The following is a 17,842-nucleotide window of genomic DNA, read 5'->3' on the forward strand; positions in this document are numbered from 1 at the left end:
CTATATGAGCCGCTCCTCCGGTGGCAGCTTGAGCACACTGTCCATCTCGAGGCGAGCTCCTGCCCCCTCCTGCTGGCTCGGGCTGTAGGTCCCCTCCGTCTGGCGCCTCTTCCGGGCCGTGAGAATCATAAGCACGAGGATGATCAGCAGCAGCAGCAAGCAACTGCAGCCGACCGGCACCGCTACTTCGGTGAGGGGGAACGGGAAGAGCGCCCCCGGAGGACTCCCCCTCTGCAAGAGAAGGCAACGAGACTTCGTGAGTCCGGCGGGGAGCTGCGCGGCAGCTCGGCCGGGGCGGGGGCGGGGGCGGCATGCTGCCCCCCGCGAAGGGTCGCATGCAGGTAAAGCCACCGCTGTCCCCGAACGGGGCTTCCTCTCGCAGCGTGCGCGGCACGGGCCTCGTCGCCCAGCCACGTCCTCCTCAGCGGGTGGCGCGGCGAGTTCCCATGGGATGCGCTGCTCAGAGCCGGCTGTGTGGGTCGGAGGCGGACCAGCCGCGGCGGGGGAAGCCGAGGGAGCGGGGCACCGCGTGGCCCCAGGTCCTGCCGAGAAGCATCCTGTGAGGGGCCCCGGCAGGTTAGCGGGCTCCGTGCGGTCAGGGTTAGTACATCCCGAGTCCCACGCATGCATCGGCCACGAAAGGGAGGGTGGGGAAGGGGCCACACGCCAGCCTCGGCCCCCGCACCCGTTCTCAGCGCACCGGCTTTGGCCCGTTCACTCGGCTGGACTACAGCTGCGAGGCCGGCTGGGGAGATCCGGGCAGTGCGGAGTACGTCCCCACAGTTTAAATAGATGTATTGTATACAATAGAATTATATTTATAGCATGTATATAGTATATAAAATAATATATAAATGCGGAAGTGTGACGCTAAAGGAGACACAGACGCTAAAGGAAGCTTGGCTAGCGTGCTTTTCCTTTGCCCCGCGACCTGTCTTCTGGCGTCCGCGAGTGCCTGGGCCCACATTTGGCCTGAGCCCCCGCGGGACGTGCGCAGAACATTCTGCGCTCGACAGCAGCCCAGACGCTGCGCAGGGGGGCTCGGTCGGTGTGCGTGCCGGGATTTTGATCGCAGGCCAGGAACTCGCCTGGAATGAGCCGGGTGTGAAAGAGGCATCGCCTCTGCGTGAAGCTGGGTGCGGGAGACACGGGTGTCACACGCCCCGGCCGGCCCTTGCAGGCTCGGCCGGCCGCTTTCCGCGTCAGCTGAGCCCTGCTGCTTCCTCCCCCAGCCCGGCGGCCAAAGCCCCGCCGGCCGCTAAGCGAAGAACGGAGAACAGCTTGCTTACGTCCACATCACAACGCTCTCCCGTGTAGCTAGCGCTGCACACGCACCGGTACCGGTTTACCGAGTCCTGGCAGGTCCCCCCGTTCTGGCAGGGGTTGGGGTCACAGTCGTTGATGTTGATCTGGCACCTGGAAGGAGAGCACGGCAATGGTCAGCGGCAGCGCTGGGGGGCCGGGGGCGGTGCAGCAGGGCGGGATCGTGTGCAAGGGCTGGGGCGCCGGGGACTGGTTTTGCCCTGCTGTCTCAGCTGGCGTGGCGGGCTCGCTAGCGGGCTGCCGGCCAGGGCAAGCTCCCCAGGATGCCCTGGTCCACCAGAAGGTTCAACTGGGGATGTTTACAGACGGCCAAAGGGCCTGCTCATGGACCGTGGCGGTCAAGAGGGCGAACGCCACCCCTGGTCGCATAGCCAGAAGCGTGGCTTCTAGACCGAGAGAGGTATTGCTAGCACCCTGTACGACTCTGGTGCGCCCGCGACTGAAGTATCGGGCGCAGTTCTGGGCCCCTCATGACAAGAGGGATATAGCCAGGTTGGAACTGGTGCAGCCAAGGGCCACAGGGTCGGTGGCCAATTTGCAGGGGATGCCGTATGAGGCGAGACTGAGTGAGCTGGGCCTTTTTAACCTGGAGGAGACTCCGAGGGGATCTGTTGGCGACATGTAGGTGTCACACGGAGGTGGGCAGAGACCTGTTCTCCCCTGCAGAGGAGGGCAGGATGTGCTCCAACGGAACAAAGCTCAGGGAACAAAGATTTAGTGTGCGTGCCAGGAAGTACTTCCTAATGGTTAGGACCCCGAGGGTGTGGAATGGGCTTCCACAGGAGGTGGCTGAGGCCCCATCGGTGCGGGTGTTCGAAGACAGACTGGACATGTACGTGGTGGGCATGTCGTGAGCGGAGCCGCCTGGAGCCGGGGTCAGACTAGATGGCCAGGAGGCCCCTCCTGACTCGCACTGTTTCTATGTTTCATTCTAAGGTACCAGGAACAGACGGGCTTTTAAAAAAGATCTTCCTGCTGCCAGAGCTCTCTTTCTCCAAAAAGAATTGGCTGACTGAGACAATTTGATTGTCTAGGATGGGATAGAAATATCCTAAATAAACAGCATGTTTTAATGCACGCTCCTTCCGGAGAGCGAGAGTGACAGCCAAGAGTGGGCAAGTGGTTGTGTGTGTGTGTGTGGGGAGGGGGGTGCACACGTGTTCCGCCACGGGCAAATGGCCGCGGCCGTGCCAAGCCGGGCAGCGGAGGGGCACTTTGCGCGCGCTCTGCCCCTGGAGCGCCAACACGGACCGAGGGCCCCGGTCGGCCGTACTTCCTGCCCGCGTAGCCCGGCTTGCAGATGCAGTTGGCTCCCTGGGCGCTGCTCGTGCACTGGCCGCCGTTCAGGCAGGTGAAGTTCTGGCCGCACTGCTCGGGGGGGAACGGCCACCTGGGGAGGCGAAGAGAAGAGAAACGGGGCGCTGTGAGCGTCTGCATCCAGGAGATGCCCTCCAGAGGCACAACACAGAAGAAAAGCGGGTGGAGAAGAGAGAGGAAGCCCCGCTGAGGATCCTCTTTCCTCAAATGAAGCTGAAAAGGAAGAAATGGAGCGGACAAGGAGGGCGGAAGGCGGCAGCCGGAAGGTTTGTGTCATGGTCAGGTGCAACATCTGCCGACGGAGACAGTCCTGAGGAGCTCGGCCACAGAGATGCTAAGAGGATGCGCAGTGCGAGGTCCCGACAAGGCTGCCACCTCCCAGCTCATCCCCTGCTTTGGGGGCCAGGTAGAGAAAAGGTTTTCCCGGTGGCCATGGCCGGGTTTCTGCTTAAGCAGAGCTGTGGTGAGGGATTCAGCCAGACTTTCGCATACAAAGCAAGCCCTCGGCCCTCCCCGGAAGGCGACATGCATCTCCAAAAGGGACAGCGGGGAGAAAGCGCTTGCTGCAGAATTCCTGCTTGGGCGCATCTCCCGCCCAACCGCCCTCCCTCGCCGGCTTCGGGCTTTTCCAAGCTACTCTGCAAATGTCCAGCTGCAACGTGGCCAGAAGGGCTGCCCTTTAAAACCAGAGGGCCGGGCCGGGGCTTGGAGGCCACGTTCCGTGTTGATGCGGAGCGTCGTGACGGCAGAAGCCCGGGCCTTTCTCTGCTCATAGGAACTGCGCAGAGCCTCCGGCGTCGGGGCGGCAGCTCACGCCGGGATCGCCCCGTGAAGAGAGCTCCCGGGCCCGATTCACCCCAGTCAAGCGGAGCGCTGAAGCCACACCAGCCCGGCTCTGCAGCCCCCGAGGAGAAGCCGCTTCCACCCCCGGGGGAGGGAGACCGCCACCCTTGCCCCCGCCCCGGGCACCTACTCGCAGAACGGGCCGGTGAAGTCGGGGGGGCACAGGCAGGAGTAGCTGTAGACGCCGTCCACGCAGCTGCCCCCGTTGCGGCACTGGTGGCGGATGCAGTCGTCCACGTCGATGTGGCAGCGCTTGCCGATGTAGCCCTTGTGGCACTCGCACTGGAAGCCGCCCACCTCGTCCACGCAGCGCCCGTGCACGCAGGGGCCGGGTGCGCAGTCGTCCGTGTCCGTCTCGCACAGCGGGCCCTCCCAGCCCGGGGCGCAGGCGCAGCGGAAGGCGCCGAACAGGTCCTGGCAGGCGCCGCCGTGCTGGCACGGGCCGGAGGCACACACGTCGCCCCCGCTGCAGCCGAGCAGCGCCGCCCCCCCGGTCACCAGCAGGAACTGCTCCGGCTGCGGGTAGGCGGTGCGGACGGCCAGTGGCAGGAAGACGCCCCCGATGTCCACGTGCCCCAGGCAGCCGGTGAAGTTTTTGGCCAGGAAGACTGCCGCGTTGCCCTTGAGGAAGTCCAGGCTCCCCGCGTTGCCCCGCAGGGTGGCATTGGTGGCTCCGTCCAGGCGGAGGTGCCAGCGCGACGACGGAGCGGAGGGCTCTTCCATGGACAGCGCCAGCGTGTGCCACGAGCCGTCCGAGACGGGCGCCCGGCTCAGGAAGTGCGCCCCCTCCACACCGTTCCCGCTGCGGAGCTCCACCCTCAGGGAGGCGTTCTGGATGGCCACCAGGAGAGAGTCCGCCGCCGCCACGGCCCCCAGCAGCACGGCATCCTCATCACGGGTCCTGAAGTCCAGCCGGAGGCTGTGCAGGGCTCTGGTGATGCTCGCGTTGGGGGCGAACTCGACCGCGTTGTGCTCGTAATACGTGGTACTGGCCAGGCCTGCAAGGAGGGAGAGGAGGAAGCGAAAGCGGCAGCTGCGTTACAGCGCTGAGCCAGCTGGCAGCCCGAGCAGCCACGCCCCAAGCAAAGCGGAATCGGCAGTGCAGCAAACGTGAGGAGGCGGAAGTGCAGAGGAGCTTCTGGAGGTGGGAGCAACGGCTCTTCTGGATGTGCCTCATGCACACTCCCTGCAGCTGCTCTCCCCGGGGCTGTGGCAGGTGTCTCCCAAGTGGAACTCCGCGCAAAAGCTTTCCCGGGCACACGCCTGAGACCCAGACAAGTCCCCCCCCCCCAGCACCCTCTCTGGCCCGCATTCATGCTCGGGGAGCCAAAGGGCTGGCCCCTGCGGGCGTGCGCCCGGGTGCTCTCCGGAGGGGCCCCTTCTGGGGCAGCCCAGAGGTCCTGGAGTGTTTGTTGCTTACAGACGTAGCCGGAGGGGACGTCGGCGCACGTCGTGTCCTGCGGGCACGGCTCGCCCGCGCACCACACTGGCTCCTCGCAGCGTTTGCCCGTGGAGTTGGAGGGGCAGCTGCAGCTGAAGTCGTTCCAGGTGACGGTGCATCGGCCGCCGTTGAGGCACGGCCCGGGCTGAAAGGCAAGGGGAGGCGCAGTCAGGGCGGGCTGCCAGCCTTCTGCGAGGAAGGGGAGGCGGGAGGATGCACGGACGGCGGGTGGGCTGAGCGAGGGCAGGTCGCGGGGAGAGGGGCTGCCCTGGATGATGGACGGTGACCACGTTCTCTCCTCTGCCAGCACGTCCCGGGCTGGACCTCTCCGCCTTGTCCTGCTGGGAGAGGGCCCCGAGGTTGGTGCGAGAGAGGGGTGGCCGGGCAGCAGACAAGTTTCCTGACCCAAGCCCTTTTCCGCGCGGACTGCACAGCCTCGGGCGGCCTGGGCCATTCTGCAGCCTTCCCCAGTGTGGTGTGCAGCAGTTGGGCTGGGAATGCTGGGAGTTGTGTTCCAAAACACCGGGAGGGTGCCTTGCTAACCAAGGCTGTTCCACGAGTGCGGGGGACAAGCAGTGGCTCTCCCCAGCCTGGCGCACTCCTTGTGTTTTGCACAACCCCACTGGCCATGCCGGCTGGGGTTGATGGGCGTTGAACTCCAGAATATCTGGAGGGCATCTCTCTGGGGAAGGCTGGTGGAGAGCGTCCCTGGGGCTGCACGTTTTGGCGAGGTCCGAGCCAATGCAGCATCGCGGGAGTCGGAGGAGAGCGATGCAGGCGGGTGAGCGCTCTTCCTGCCTCTGCCTGGCTGTGGAAGCCAGAGCCGTCCCTGCCCTGTGCTGGGTGCAGGGGGGCACACCGAGGAGGCCCCGATGCGGCAGTGGCATCCCGCTCGCCACACGCCCGACAGAGCTGCTGTCCCTCCGGGGAGCATCCGCCGGAGGGGATCCTGGTGCCCACACGTGGGGGTGGGCCAAAGGAAGCCCTCGCCGAACCCCTCACCCAAGCCCCCCGGCCCAAGCCGAGGCGGGACAGAAAGGACGCGGCGGCTGGGGCGGCCCTCTTCCGCGTTCGGGCAGGGGGGCGGCATGCTCGCGTGGAGGGGACGGGCGCATGCTGGAGACGGCGGGCAAAGGGCAGCGCATACTCCACCTGGCAGGGTGAGCTGCCTGCGCCTTCCGCAGCATGTGGAGGAAGAACAGAGCAAGGAAGTGACGGCCCCCTCTCAGCGTGCGGGTCGCTCCCGTCGGTCTCGTGGCACTGCCCGCCCCTGCCGGCCGGACGCCCGTGGCGAGGCGGGGAAGGGCGCGGCTACCCCAGCCCACCCCCCCCCCAGCCCGCTTGGGAGATCTCGGCATCCGGAGGCGCCTGCACTCGGCACCGCGAGTCACAGCCACCCCAGCAAGCAGAGGCCGCCGGCCACGTTGGCCGACTGGAAGGAGGTGGCCACGCACCAAGCGAGCGCCCCTGCCGTGCCGCCTCCTGCGTGGGCAGCGGCTCTGCTCCCAGGAACACGAACTGCGAGCCGGCCGGAGCAGAGCGCGCGGGACTGAGCCCGTCCGAAGTAACTACCTGGAGCCGTCGGTCCACGCGGCACCCCATCCGCCCCCAGGCTGCCTTCCGGGGGACGCGTGGAGAGCAGCTTATGCTGCCTTTTGTAGAAGACACAACCCCAGCGGGGTGCCAGTCTGGTTAGGTTATCACTGCTGGGGGCAAGCGGAAGGGGGTGGCCCTTTCGCCATCTTCTCTCCTGAACCCCTCAGAGGCCACGGCTGGGAAATGGGCACTGAGCCCCAACAGGCCTCTGGCCGGCCTCCACGTGAGCATGTCTCCCAGAGAGGGGCAGCTGCCCCCGGAGAGAGTCTCCAAACAGCCTCTACCTGCCGCTGGACAACCGCAGCCGTCGCCTTACCTGGCAGGTGTCATCCGAGAGGCATCCCGAAAGGACGTTGGTGGCCTCTCCCAGGTATTCCTCTCGCAGAGCCCGGTGGCTGCTGGTGGGGCGGGGGAAGAACGACAGCTGGTGGTGGTCCAGTCGGACGTCCTGGAGGCACCCCTTGAAGTACCCTCCCCAGGTGCCGGTGCGCTCCTGGTCCGGAAGCCCCCCCACGTGGATCTCTGCGCCGGCGGCAAGGGGGGCCAGCTGCAGTGGCCCCAGCTCCTCCTCTCTGCCCAGAAGATCGGCACGCACCACGCCTTCCCGGAAAGAGAGCACCACGGAGTGCCTGGCGCCGTCAGCCACGTGCCCAGCGGGCCCGAAGGTGGCGGCGGGCGGAGCCTGGACCCGAAGCCGCCCCCCCTGCAGGTACACGGAGAGCAGCGCCGCAGTCCCGTTGCCGATCAGGAGCACCAGGCCGTCGGGCTTCCGAGTCCGGAGGAAGAAGGAGAGGTTGAAGGTTGCGCCGGGGCTGGTGCTGATGGAGAAGGTCGCGAAGCTGGAGGAGGCGTCCCGGCCGAAGGTGCCTGCGGGGGACTCTGGGGGGGAAAGGGGCAGGGGCCGAGCTCAGCGGGCCCAGGGCAGCAGGCGACTGCGTGGCCGCCGGGCCGGGCGCAGCCCCCCTCCCCCCCTGGGACCAGCGGGGCCGGGCCTTGGCACCGGGCCCCGGGGCACTCTCTACAGCCTTCCAGGCACTGTCCTTGGACAGCTCTTCCGGCCACGTGCCTCCATCCCTGCCGGGCGCTGCTGGACGGTCGAGAGGCCCCGAGCCCAAGCGTGCCTGTGGCGAGCCGTACCGAGCTGGGAGCCCGAGAGGAGCCCCCCCCCCGCCCGTTACTCACCGTGCGCGCACGTTTGGCCTTCATACGGCCGCGGGCAGTGGCAGGAGAAGGCCGCCCAAAGGTCGACGCACCGGCCGCCGTGCAGGCACGGCTGGGAGCGGCACCACTCGGTCCTCTCGCAGCCCAGCTGGAATCCCGAGGCGGGCGGCCCCTCCGCCTCCTGCGGGAGGACGACCCTCGCGTCCACGGTCAGGTCTCGCAAGCAGCCCAGGAAGCTCCTGCTGGGGCCGGTCGCCAGCGCCTCTTCGACTCCTCCGACGTAAACGTGCGAGAAGGAGGCCGGCGGGGACACGGGGGCGCCCCGGCCGAGGGGGTGGCTGGAGAAGCAGACCCCTGCTCCGCAGGCGCCATGCCACAGCCTGAGCTCCAGGGCCGCTCGCAGGAGGACCTCAGCCCTGTGCCAGCGCCCGTCGTCCACCTGCGGCACCCGCAGGGTGAGCGAGAGGGCGGCGCCTTCGAGCAACAGGTCCGCACGCAGCAGGCCCCCCGTCAGCTCCAGGAGCAGGTGCTCTGCCCGGCTGCCCCGGAAGAAGAGGAGCGCGTCGGGGAGGGTGGTGCGGAACCAGAGGGCCACGCCGGCCGGGGGAGTCCCTGCCGCATCGCTGGCGCTCTCGTTGCCGGCGGACACGTTGAGGAAGAGGTACGCGCCGGCCGTAAAGGAGAAGGTGGTGGGGACGGAGCAGAGGGGGCCGAAGAACCCCGGCTGGCACTGGCACAGGTATCCGTGGGCCCCGGACTGGTAGGTGGGCGTGCAGAAGGCTTCGTTTTGGCAGCGGTGCGCGTGGCACCCCGTGAGCTCCACCGAGCAGTTCTTCCCGCCCCAGGCGGTGCCGTCCGGGCCACGGAGGCAGTGGCACAGGTAGTCCGCGATGCCGTCTTCGCAGGCGCCCCCGTTCTCGCAGGGCTGGCCCTCGCACTCGTCCACGTCCGTGGCGCATTCGACGCCTAGGGCACAGGGGCGGGGGAGTCAGATGCCGGGGATGCAGCCTAACCCCCCCCCCCGGGACCCCCCACAGACGCGGGTGGGCTGCACGGCAGCAAGACGGCCCCACTGCCTCGCCCGGGCCGGGCCGGGCTCCGGGCTCGCTCAGGCACTGCTAAAGGCGAGTGGGTGATAAGGAGGAGACCTCCCCGATGAAGAAGCCCACTGCCCGTCCAGCCCCCCGCCGCAGATCCCCACTAATCTTCCGAGACAGCTGCACAGATAAACAAAGTTGGGATTATTTGCTTAACAGCATTACGCCCGGCCGAGGGCCCGCGCGGAACCGGAGCAGTGAGGGAATGCGGGGTTTGCTCTCTGGGGCACGTAGGCCAAGCCCCTTCGCCGTCCTTTGGGGCAATGTCCGTGCTCTGCCAGCCCCACTTGCTGGGACTGGGGGCTGTGCCGCGGCCGAAGAGCCGTGTGTTCCCAGTTAGGAATGGAAAGAGGCGATGGGGCTGCATTGGGACGGGCAGTCTCCGATCCGTCTGCTGAGGGCTGTTTGGGGATGGATGGAGAGCATCCATTTAGCTCTCCCTTTAGACCTAAAGGCATTCTATTTCTCTCCACTTTGGGATTTTTTACGATGCTGGAATTGGTTTATCTGCTGCTATTTTATTATTGCTCTCCTTGCTATTGCTTTTTTCCAACTATTTTATTTAATCTCCGGGTTTACACGCTGCTGTCGCTGCTGCTTCTGCATTCGCTCACATTTTAACACCTTCCTTGTAACCATGGGAGGAAGCGAGGCATCTTCTGTAACCAGCTTAGCGCCACCTACTCCGGTCTCGGCACCGGCTGGTTTGGGCCCCTTCTGGGGCAGACGCGGACAAACATTTAGGTACCGCTCGACCGAAGCAGCCTGGAGAGGGTGCAGGGGCCCTCGTGTGGGACCAAAGCGTGAGCTGCTGGACAGAGCCTTCTTTGCAACCGAAGCGCTCAGTGCCAGGATGGAGGGAAGAGGGACTTGTGGGGGGGGGGCGTCAGGATATTTCCTCCCCCCTCCGAGGGGGCCTCCCTCCTCCACGTTCTTGCCGAGCCAAGCCGTCCTCCTGTGAGCCTACAAGTTCTCCGGCTCCAGGAGGTTCCCGCGAGGCAGGCGCCCAGTGCTGAACAGCAAATGAATCCTCGTCGTGTGGGTGCATCCCCATGCTAGTAGCTTTCCCGGGGAGGGGGGCTGCTTGCATTCCTGCCTGTTTGTTTGGCTCTGCGGCGAAGACGCCGATCACCATCCTCCGCGTGGCCAAGGCTCTGGCGCACAGCAGGAGGGCTGCTCACTTCTTCAGAAGCAAAGCACCGCACGCCCCTTTTTCCGCGTCTGCTCGAAAACACCCCACTCAGGCGGGACACGAAGCTCGGCTCCGCCAGCCCGTGCGGGAGCCCTGGAAGGGAGATGCAGAGCGGGGCAGGCCCTTCCCGGAGCTCCAGCCCGCTCGGGCGCAGGCTGTGCCAAAGACCGCGCTTCCACCTCTTGCCTAAGCCACGCGCCTTCTTGCACCTGAGTAAGCCATGTCTCCAAAGCAGCCTTCTGCACCTGGGGTTCCCCCGCGGATTGTGACTGCAGCCCCTGCCAGCCTGCGTGGGCACTGATCATTCACCCCAACCGGAGGCTATCAGACTGGGGAAGGGCTACTTCGGGGGGGGGGGGCGTTAAGACGGCAAGCAGTGGGGCAGCGGACAGGCGAATGTCCCCGCAGCCACGGTGCAGCCAGCACCTGCGATTGCACAGGTGTAGGGGACCCATTATTCACCTGGCAGTGTTGTTCCGTGGGCCAAGGGAACATAGGAAGCCCCGAAGAGGAGGGTGGAGCTGAACCCACAGCGCCTGCAAAAGCCCCCGGTTGCTTCATACCTTAGATGCCTCAGTTTGGGGGAGGATGAGGACTTTGCAGGCTCATCTGCGTTTGCATATTCATGTGTGGCAAAGAGTTCGAGGAAGGCAGCCTCTGCTTTTCCGGAAATAACAGGATTTTGCTTTAGGGCTTTGCAGGCGGGAGAATGAGGCGGGCTGGCGCGTGCCAGGAAATGGCCCACTCTCCTGGGGGGGCACGGAGCTTTTCAAAGCTCTTCCAGAAAGGGAGGCAGGCGGGAGCAGTCCTCGGAGAGGGGCGCTCTCCTGCGAGTGGCTGGAGGCCTTGGGGGCAGCTGGGGTCCTCCGTGTGGGCTGGACCCGTTCGCATGCTGAAGGACCCTGCCAGCCGGTTCCAAGGTGCCCCCGGATCCTACAGGTAAAGGAGAACGTGCCTTCTTTCCGGCTCTTATTCCAAGGAAGGCAGTTGCGTATCTGGCGGAGGTCAGAAGCGTTGCCCTTCAGGACAAGGAACCTGCTTGGCCACTGGGGGGGCTCGGCGCTGGGCAGGTGCTCTCGGGGGGCACAGGCTGCTCCCCTGCTCAGCAGGAAGCGTCGCCCTGGGGCTGCAAACCCGGCTGCCTCCGGCGGAAGTGGGCTGGGGGGGCCGGGGAAGCCCGGGACCTCTTGGGGGATCTCATGGTGGCCAGGCCTGGACGTGGCCTTCCCATCGCCCAGCCATGGCAGTGCCGCAGGCGAACGGCCAGGCTGCCCTGAATTACACCGGAGTAACTACCACGGGTCCTTTCTGCACAGGCAGTGAGAGCGGCGTTCAGCTTTGGGAACAGCTCATTCTAAGCCACCGTCTTTTTGGTGTGGGGCTTCGGTGGGGCTTCTGCAGGATGAAGAAAGCCTGGCAAGGTGGAAGCCCCCAGCCCAGCCCAGCCCAGCCTCAGCCGCCCTTTCCGAGGACCTCAGCAGCCAGCTTCCAGGAGAGCACCGGGCAGCATCTCTGGCAGACACGACCGCCTCTGCACAGGGCACTACATTTCCCATCCCACGCTCTCCAGCCTCTAGGCTGCTGCTCTTCCAACGAGGCCCAGCTGGCTCCACAACCCATCTGCGACGGCAAAACCAACACCGCACCAGTGCATGGTAAAACATGAAGACGCCAGGCCGCAGAAACACCTCAGCCGCAAGGTGGGCCCCCAGGTCTGAAGGGGGAAGAGACGCCAGCGCCTGTGGCGCAGTCGCAATGGGCAGGTGTGGGGCTGGGCCAGCCCTCTGCCGGAGAGCCCCCGACCTGCAGGGCCGCCTCCGCCAGGGCCCTGGCCAGCTTCCCCGTGGGCAGGGCCGTGTTCCTCCCCTCCTGACATGCCCTTAGCGTAATCTAATTAAAATGTCTACTACCATCCGAGAGAGGCAAAGCTGGGGATTAGCAGCCTCACTCCGGCCGTTCCCACAGCCGTGCGCGCCCGCTCCTCTCCGGCCCTCGCCTTCAGGCAGGCCCCCAAAGAAGGCGGCCGGCTCGGCTCGGGGGTCCCGGAGGAGCGAGACGCAGCTGCCCCGGGTGCTGGGGCTTCCCGGTTTCCACCGCTGGGAGGAAAGAGGAGCCCCCCCCCCGCTGGGAAGAGAAGCATCACATGGGGGGGGGAGGCGCAGCTCTGCGCGCCACCGACAGGGGCACAGACCCTCGCAGTGGGGCGGGAAGGAAACTTTCTCCGAGCGAGACCGGCAGGCAGATCCCTCCCCAGGCAGTCCCCCCCGCAAGGCACTCTCCCCTCCTCTCCGCAGCGGTGCCACCCCTGCGACCCCCACCCCACCCCACCGCCGGGATGGGCTGGCCGCGATTACCTGCCAGGAGATAAATGCCCCCCACGAGGACGCCGACCAGCCGGGCGTTCATGGCTGCTCCCTTGCAGGCATGGGGGGGGGGGTCCCGGGGGCGGGCGTGGGCCCCGCTCCGCAGGGCTGGGCGGCCGCGGGCGTGTGCTGTGGTGCCAGGCAGGCAGAGGGATCGGAGGCGCAGCGAAGTGAGCGGTGCAGCGGCAGCGAGGTCTAATCCAGCTCGGCGCTAAAGCTCCCAGCTGGCTCCTATCACGGCTGACAGGAATGCTGGCCTTCCGCCTCCCCTGCGGGGGGGGGGGTGCTCCCAGCGCCCGTCCCTGCAGGCCCCCTCCCCTCTCCCGGCGGCCCCTGCCCTCGTCCTTCCCACTGCCGAGGGAGGCCGGAAGCCCACCAGCCCCACGCCTGTCCCGGGCTGACGTGGGGGTCTCCCTGGACCCCCGCCCGGGAAAGCCATGCCTTCCCCGGGCTTGGAGGAGCTGCTTCCCGGCCCCCTCCACGCCGGGGAGGATGGGCGTGCCGGTCACGCACGCCGGCTCCCCAAAGACGCCCACCTTCTCCGTGAAGGGGGCACTCGGCTCCCACTCTGGGGGGGACACAAGCTGGAAATCCGCGAGTCGGCCGCCCCTCATCTTCCCCAGAGGCCACGAAGGCAGCCCTCTCCGACCTGCCACTCTGCAGAGATGATGGGAGTTGCACTCCCAGCCCTCTGAAAGAACGCAGCTTTGGGCTGTGCAGAGCAGCAGCTTCGGTACCTTAGGGCAGGTACTGCGAGTTCGGAAGGGTGGGAACAGAACCGGTTCTGTTTCCCGCACTCAGGCGGAAAAGTGGCTTTTCTTTCTGGCTGAGATCGGCCCTCGCCCTAAAAGCAGGAAAGGAGAACGCGGCGGCCGCTTCTGAGGTGTGACGGCGCGTCTGCGAGACTGGCTCTTGAAGGCTCGAGTGCCGGGGCAGCCACAACGCTTCGGCCCAACCCTCCCGAGCGAGGTGTGGGGCTGGGGTGCAGCCGGAGACACCTGCACACAGCAGGCTCCCCCCATCGGCACAGCGGCGCGTCTTTGGACCCCGTCTCCCGTCGCAGACCAGCGGGACAGTCTTGGCGGGCCTCCCGTGAGCCCAGCAGAGCGCCAGCAGCAAAGTGCAAGCAGCTGCAGGTCGCTCGAGCAAGCGAGACGCGCCGCATGCTGCAGGTGTGCAGGAGAGGGAGCCGAGGGCCCGGCAGAGTGCTCAGGGGCCGGGAGGCAGGCTGCAGCCCGGATTCCCCACAATGCAGTTTGGGGGCCACCCTTGCCCCCAGACCGGCGTCATTCCGGCACAGCTAAGTCCACAAAACAGGGACCCCCCAGGTGTGTGGGGGTGCCACGCTGCAGTTGCGGGCGTTCTGCACATCTGGACCCCCCCCCCCACCCCCCACCCCACCCCGCCCGGGCTACAACCGCCCGAGTGCCCACCCGACCGTAGGCTGGTCCAAGGGTTGCCCCCCCCCCGGCCCTCCCCCCGTCCTCCCCGACGTGCCAAGAACAGAGCGGGGACTGCCCAGGGCGGGCTGGGGGCTGCCTTTCATCCAGCAACCCCCCCCCCACGCCATGGCCGGCCAGCGCCTCCACAGAGAAACCCAACGGGCACTCGGCACATGCTCCCGGAAGCCGCTCGCTGATGCTAACGCGAAGTAATAAGCTGTTTACACAGCAGGGCCAGACCAGGATGAATGGCCGTGGCAGGCGGGATTAACCGCTATTATTCCCCTGCCGGCTCCACCGCGCGGACTCTCACGCTTCCCTCCAAGCCCTGCCAGCGCCGGCTCCCCCGCCTGCCCCCAGGGCCCGAGCAGAAGCCCCCTGCCCCCCTCCCTCCCCCCCACCCCGTCCCGTGCAAGCCAGAGCCTTCTGTGCGACCTAGAAGAAGTCGCCACTGGATTCCGCTTCCCCCCCGCGCCCCCAAACACGTGCAAAGCACCAACTGGCCCCGAGTCACAGGGTGGGAAGGACTCCAGGTGCAGGAAAGCGGGGTGCAGGCTTCCTTTTGGGCCCCTTTGGTTTAAAGTGGCTCCCCCAGTGTCGGGGGGGGGCTCTCACGCCTGCCCAGCAGGGACCTCTGCGGTCCTTTCCTGCGTCTCCAGACTTTCGGAGCCAGACCTGCCCAGCCTTCCACGGATCTCGCCCGCAGGCCACACGAAGAGCCCCGCTGGGCCAGGCGAAAGCCACCGCCTCCATGAGGACTGGCCGCATGCCCAAAGGGATGCCCGCGAGCAGGAGGTGAGGCCAGGCTAACACGGGCCGATTTCCCTGAAGAGCATTTTTAAGTGCGGCTGTAAGAAGAGGAGGGTCAGGACGGCACTGCACTTCTAGCCGGCCTGTTTTCGCTTGGGCAGGAGCCAAGGCTAGTACTCCTCACAACAACAGCCCTGCAAGGTAGGCCAGGCGGAGAGGGCACGAGTGCCCCAAAGTCATCCAGCCAGCTTCATGGCCATCTGGGGACCAGAACCTGGATCCCCAGCCCATCGCCCTGCTCTGCCCTGGGGGGGGCACCCCCTCTGCTTTGAGGCCACGTAAGTGCGAACGTGGTGCTGAGGGCTTTGTATGAGCAGGGTCGCCCCATCCTGGATGTCGGGGAAGAGCCCCTTGTCCAGACTTAATGGCGCCTCACACACACACAAGCAGGCGGTTTCGGCAGGCCCGGGGGGGTCTGAACATTTGCACAGGGACCACAAAGTTGCGCAGCGAACAACCTCTGCGGAGAGCAAGCCAACATGAATGTGTGGAGACCCTAAAGGAAAGGAAACCCAAAACAGGCAAATGAGAGCCGAGAATGCTGGCTGCCTGTTGGGAGGGAGGCCACCATGACTAGTGTTGGGAACACACACTCTGCACATGGTCAGAAACCCTCTTCATTCCTGCCATGCTTGAATATGGCAGAACCGAGCCACCCTTGAGCACCGAAAGTGCCTGCAATCGAACGGCTTGCTGCTGCTCAGAAAACGCGTGAGCGGCGCACCGGCTCAGATTTGGTTTTCTCCCACAAGATGGCAGCCTCACAGCACGCCAGGAAGTGCTGCTGAGCTCGCCGGGCGCTGTGGAACCTGGGAGCTTGAGTAGGATGAGGTGCTGGACGAGAGCTCCGTGGGCTGGTGGCGAGGCCGTCTGCCCGGGGCAGAGATGGGGAAGCCGCTCGGGCCCGTCTTGCGCCCGGGAGGGAAGAGCGGAGCAGAGCCTGTGGCAGCGCCCCGGGCAGGCCTGCCGGAGATGCTGCCATTGCCCCCCCCGGACCGTCCAGCCGACCGGGGGATGCTCCGAGCTGGCCCACCTAGAGGGCAGGAGGAGCACTAGTCTGTCCTCCGGTTCGTGTGCAAAGTGCGATTTCGGTGATCGTTCCGTTACACGCTGGAGACTCCCTGGCGAGGCCTGGTGGAGGCAGCGGTGCCCCACGTCCTGAGCCAAAGGATGGAAAGATGTCCTTTGGCAAGACAGGGCCAAGCACGGGTCAGCAGCGCAACGTAAGATGTGGTGGTGCCACAAAGAGAGAGAGCAAATGCACAGCTCTAACAGAGTTAGCATTAACCTCCTGCAAGATGGCATATCCAGCCGGGAACCTAAAGCTGGCGAAGGGCGAGGCCGCGGGAACGCGACGAGGCCGCGGGGGCTGTTTGCCCGCCGGCACCCTGCAAGCTGGCCGGGATGCCGCTTCCTGGGAATGGCAGCTTTTCCGCTTCCCCCTTACCTGAGAAGCCCGGCAGGCACTGACAGCGATAGCCGTTCTCCAGGTCTACGCAACTTCCTCCGTTCTGGCATGGCTGCGACATGCATTCATCGACGTCGATGGAGCAGCGCTCTCCTTCAAAGCCATCGAGATTATATCAGGTTAGACCTTCCATGCTGCCCATTGATTTTATGCTCTACGGCTAATTGGCTTCACTAGTTACATAAGTTTTCTTTAAACGATGGCTCTCCGTTCGGGTCAGTTTAATTGATATAAACATGTATTTGGTGAACTACTTCTAGCTGCCCTTCTTGGGTGAGCTTTTTTCTTCTTCTTCTGTGTTTGAGACGTAAAGGAAACACGCTCACACTAGTATGTCCGACGCATTTATACCACATCGCGTGGCGTAAGGCAATTAAAAACAACCACTCCACAAATGTGAATATAACAGCAGAATGAAAATGGAAACAAGCTGGACAGAGCAAAACATTCTGAAGTATTTCTGCCCAGCAAGACAGTCTTGCCAGAACAAAGGAGGTTTAACCAGTTGTGAAAAAATAGCAGGGGGGGGGGTCTGGTACTTTCCCTTTGTGTTGGATTACAATGCCCATCACGCCGTCTGCAAGGCACCTGCTTAAAGAAGGCTTTTTATATGTTTGTATTCATGAGGCTTTTTCTTAATGAAGAAAAAAAAATTTCTTGGGAAGTTCTAAGATTATAACTTAGAACTTTTCTGATTACTAGATTGGGGTATGGTTTTTTAAAAAAATGAAAAGGCAAATCAAGAGCCGTGTGATTTTCCAAATCAACAAGGATCACGTGTTCCTTGCTCCATGAGCCCATTCCTGATCCGCCGATTTGCCTAAGGACCCCCAAGAAGCACGGCTTGCTGCGCTGTCCAAACCCAGCCAGGTCTGCAGCAGGGGTGGCTTCCCACAGCCCCGAACACGCGGCTTGTGGGCCTCGCTGGGTCTGGACAGCCGGCCGTCTGCAGGCTGCGAGGGCGACCGGGCACATGTGGTTTCTGTTTCCGGGCGATTCTGCAAACCCAGCCGGAGCTCCCAGGCCCCTCTCCGTGCACCTCGCTCTGTCGAGCATTGCCGCGGGGCGCTCAGGCAGAAGACGGCGCTCTGCTGGTACCGCGTGACTCACCCTCGAAGCCGGGCCGGCATCTGCAGAGGAATCCCGCGGCCCCCTGGTAGCTGAACTGCTCTGGAAAGTCCGCCTGCTCCCCGTAGTAGCTCTGGTTGGACCGCTGCAAGCACAGCCCGCCGTTTAGACAGGGCCGCGTGGCGCACTCGTCCACGTCGTCTTCGCAGTGCGGGCCCAGGTACCCTAGGAGCGGAGAGCAAAGACGCGAAGGAGGGTTGCCGCCGAGATTCGCTTCCCTCTCTTGCTCTCCCTTCTTTCCAACACCTCCTCCTCTCATCGCATCTGTTAGATTTTAAGTCTGACAGCAGAGAGACTGTCCCACTGCTTGGAAGTCGCTTTTGGACGCCTCGTCCAGGTGGGAGACAAAGCGGCTTAACTAGCTAAATACTGGAAGACAGTCACAAGCCCGTGTCTCGTTGGGGCTCAGGCCTGGCCTGGAATTCAGGAGGTGTGGGCTGTTGCCTCCACTGAGCCGTGAAACTCGCTGGGCGACGCGGGATGGATTTCAAATTAACCTGCTTCACAGAACCGTTCTAACAATAAAATGGAGAGGAGGACCAAGCAAGTCCCTTGAGCTTCTTTCGAGCGGGATAAAGACGGGCATGGTGATGATGATGATGATGATGACTACTGCTCCTTTACTACTGGTAGTAGCAGCGTTCTCTGGCACTTCTAGTAT

At 64.6% G+C, this 17,842-nt stretch overlaps 1 protein-coding gene across 1 annotated transcript in view; it reads right to left on the reverse strand.

Moving 5' to 3' along the window:
• CRB2 (crumbs cell polarity complex component 2) overlaps positions 1 to 17,842 on the reverse strand; it is an 87,987-nt gene continuing 70,145 nt past the window's right edge. The window contains exons 5-13 of the mRNA XM_044439729.1: positions 17,164 to 17,346; positions 16,033 to 16,146; positions 7,703 to 8,647; positions 6,837 to 7,399; positions 4,904 to 5,069; positions 3,614 to 4,481; positions 2,597 to 2,713; positions 1,290 to 1,416; positions 1 to 231 (exon numbers count right to left, since the gene is read on the reverse strand). Of these exons, the coding sequence (XP_044295664.1) occupies positions 1 to 231; positions 1,290 to 1,416; positions 2,597 to 2,713; positions 3,614 to 4,481; positions 4,904 to 5,069; positions 6,837 to 7,399; positions 7,703 to 8,647; positions 16,033 to 16,146; positions 17,164 to 17,346 (3,314 nt within the window). The remainder of the gene's footprint in view (positions 232 to 1,289; positions 1,417 to 2,596; positions 2,714 to 3,613; positions 4,482 to 4,903; positions 5,070 to 6,836; positions 7,400 to 7,702; positions 8,648 to 16,032; positions 16,147 to 17,163; positions 17,347 to 17,842) is intronic.

Source organism: Varanus komodoensis, unplaced genomic scaffold (assembly GCF_004798865.1).
Source record: "Varanus komodoensis strain SLA01 unplaced genomic scaffold, ASM479886v1 scaffold36, whole genome shotgun sequence".
Lineage (NCBI taxonomy): Eukaryota > Metazoa > Chordata > Lepidosauria > Squamata > Varanidae > Varanus > Varanus komodoensis.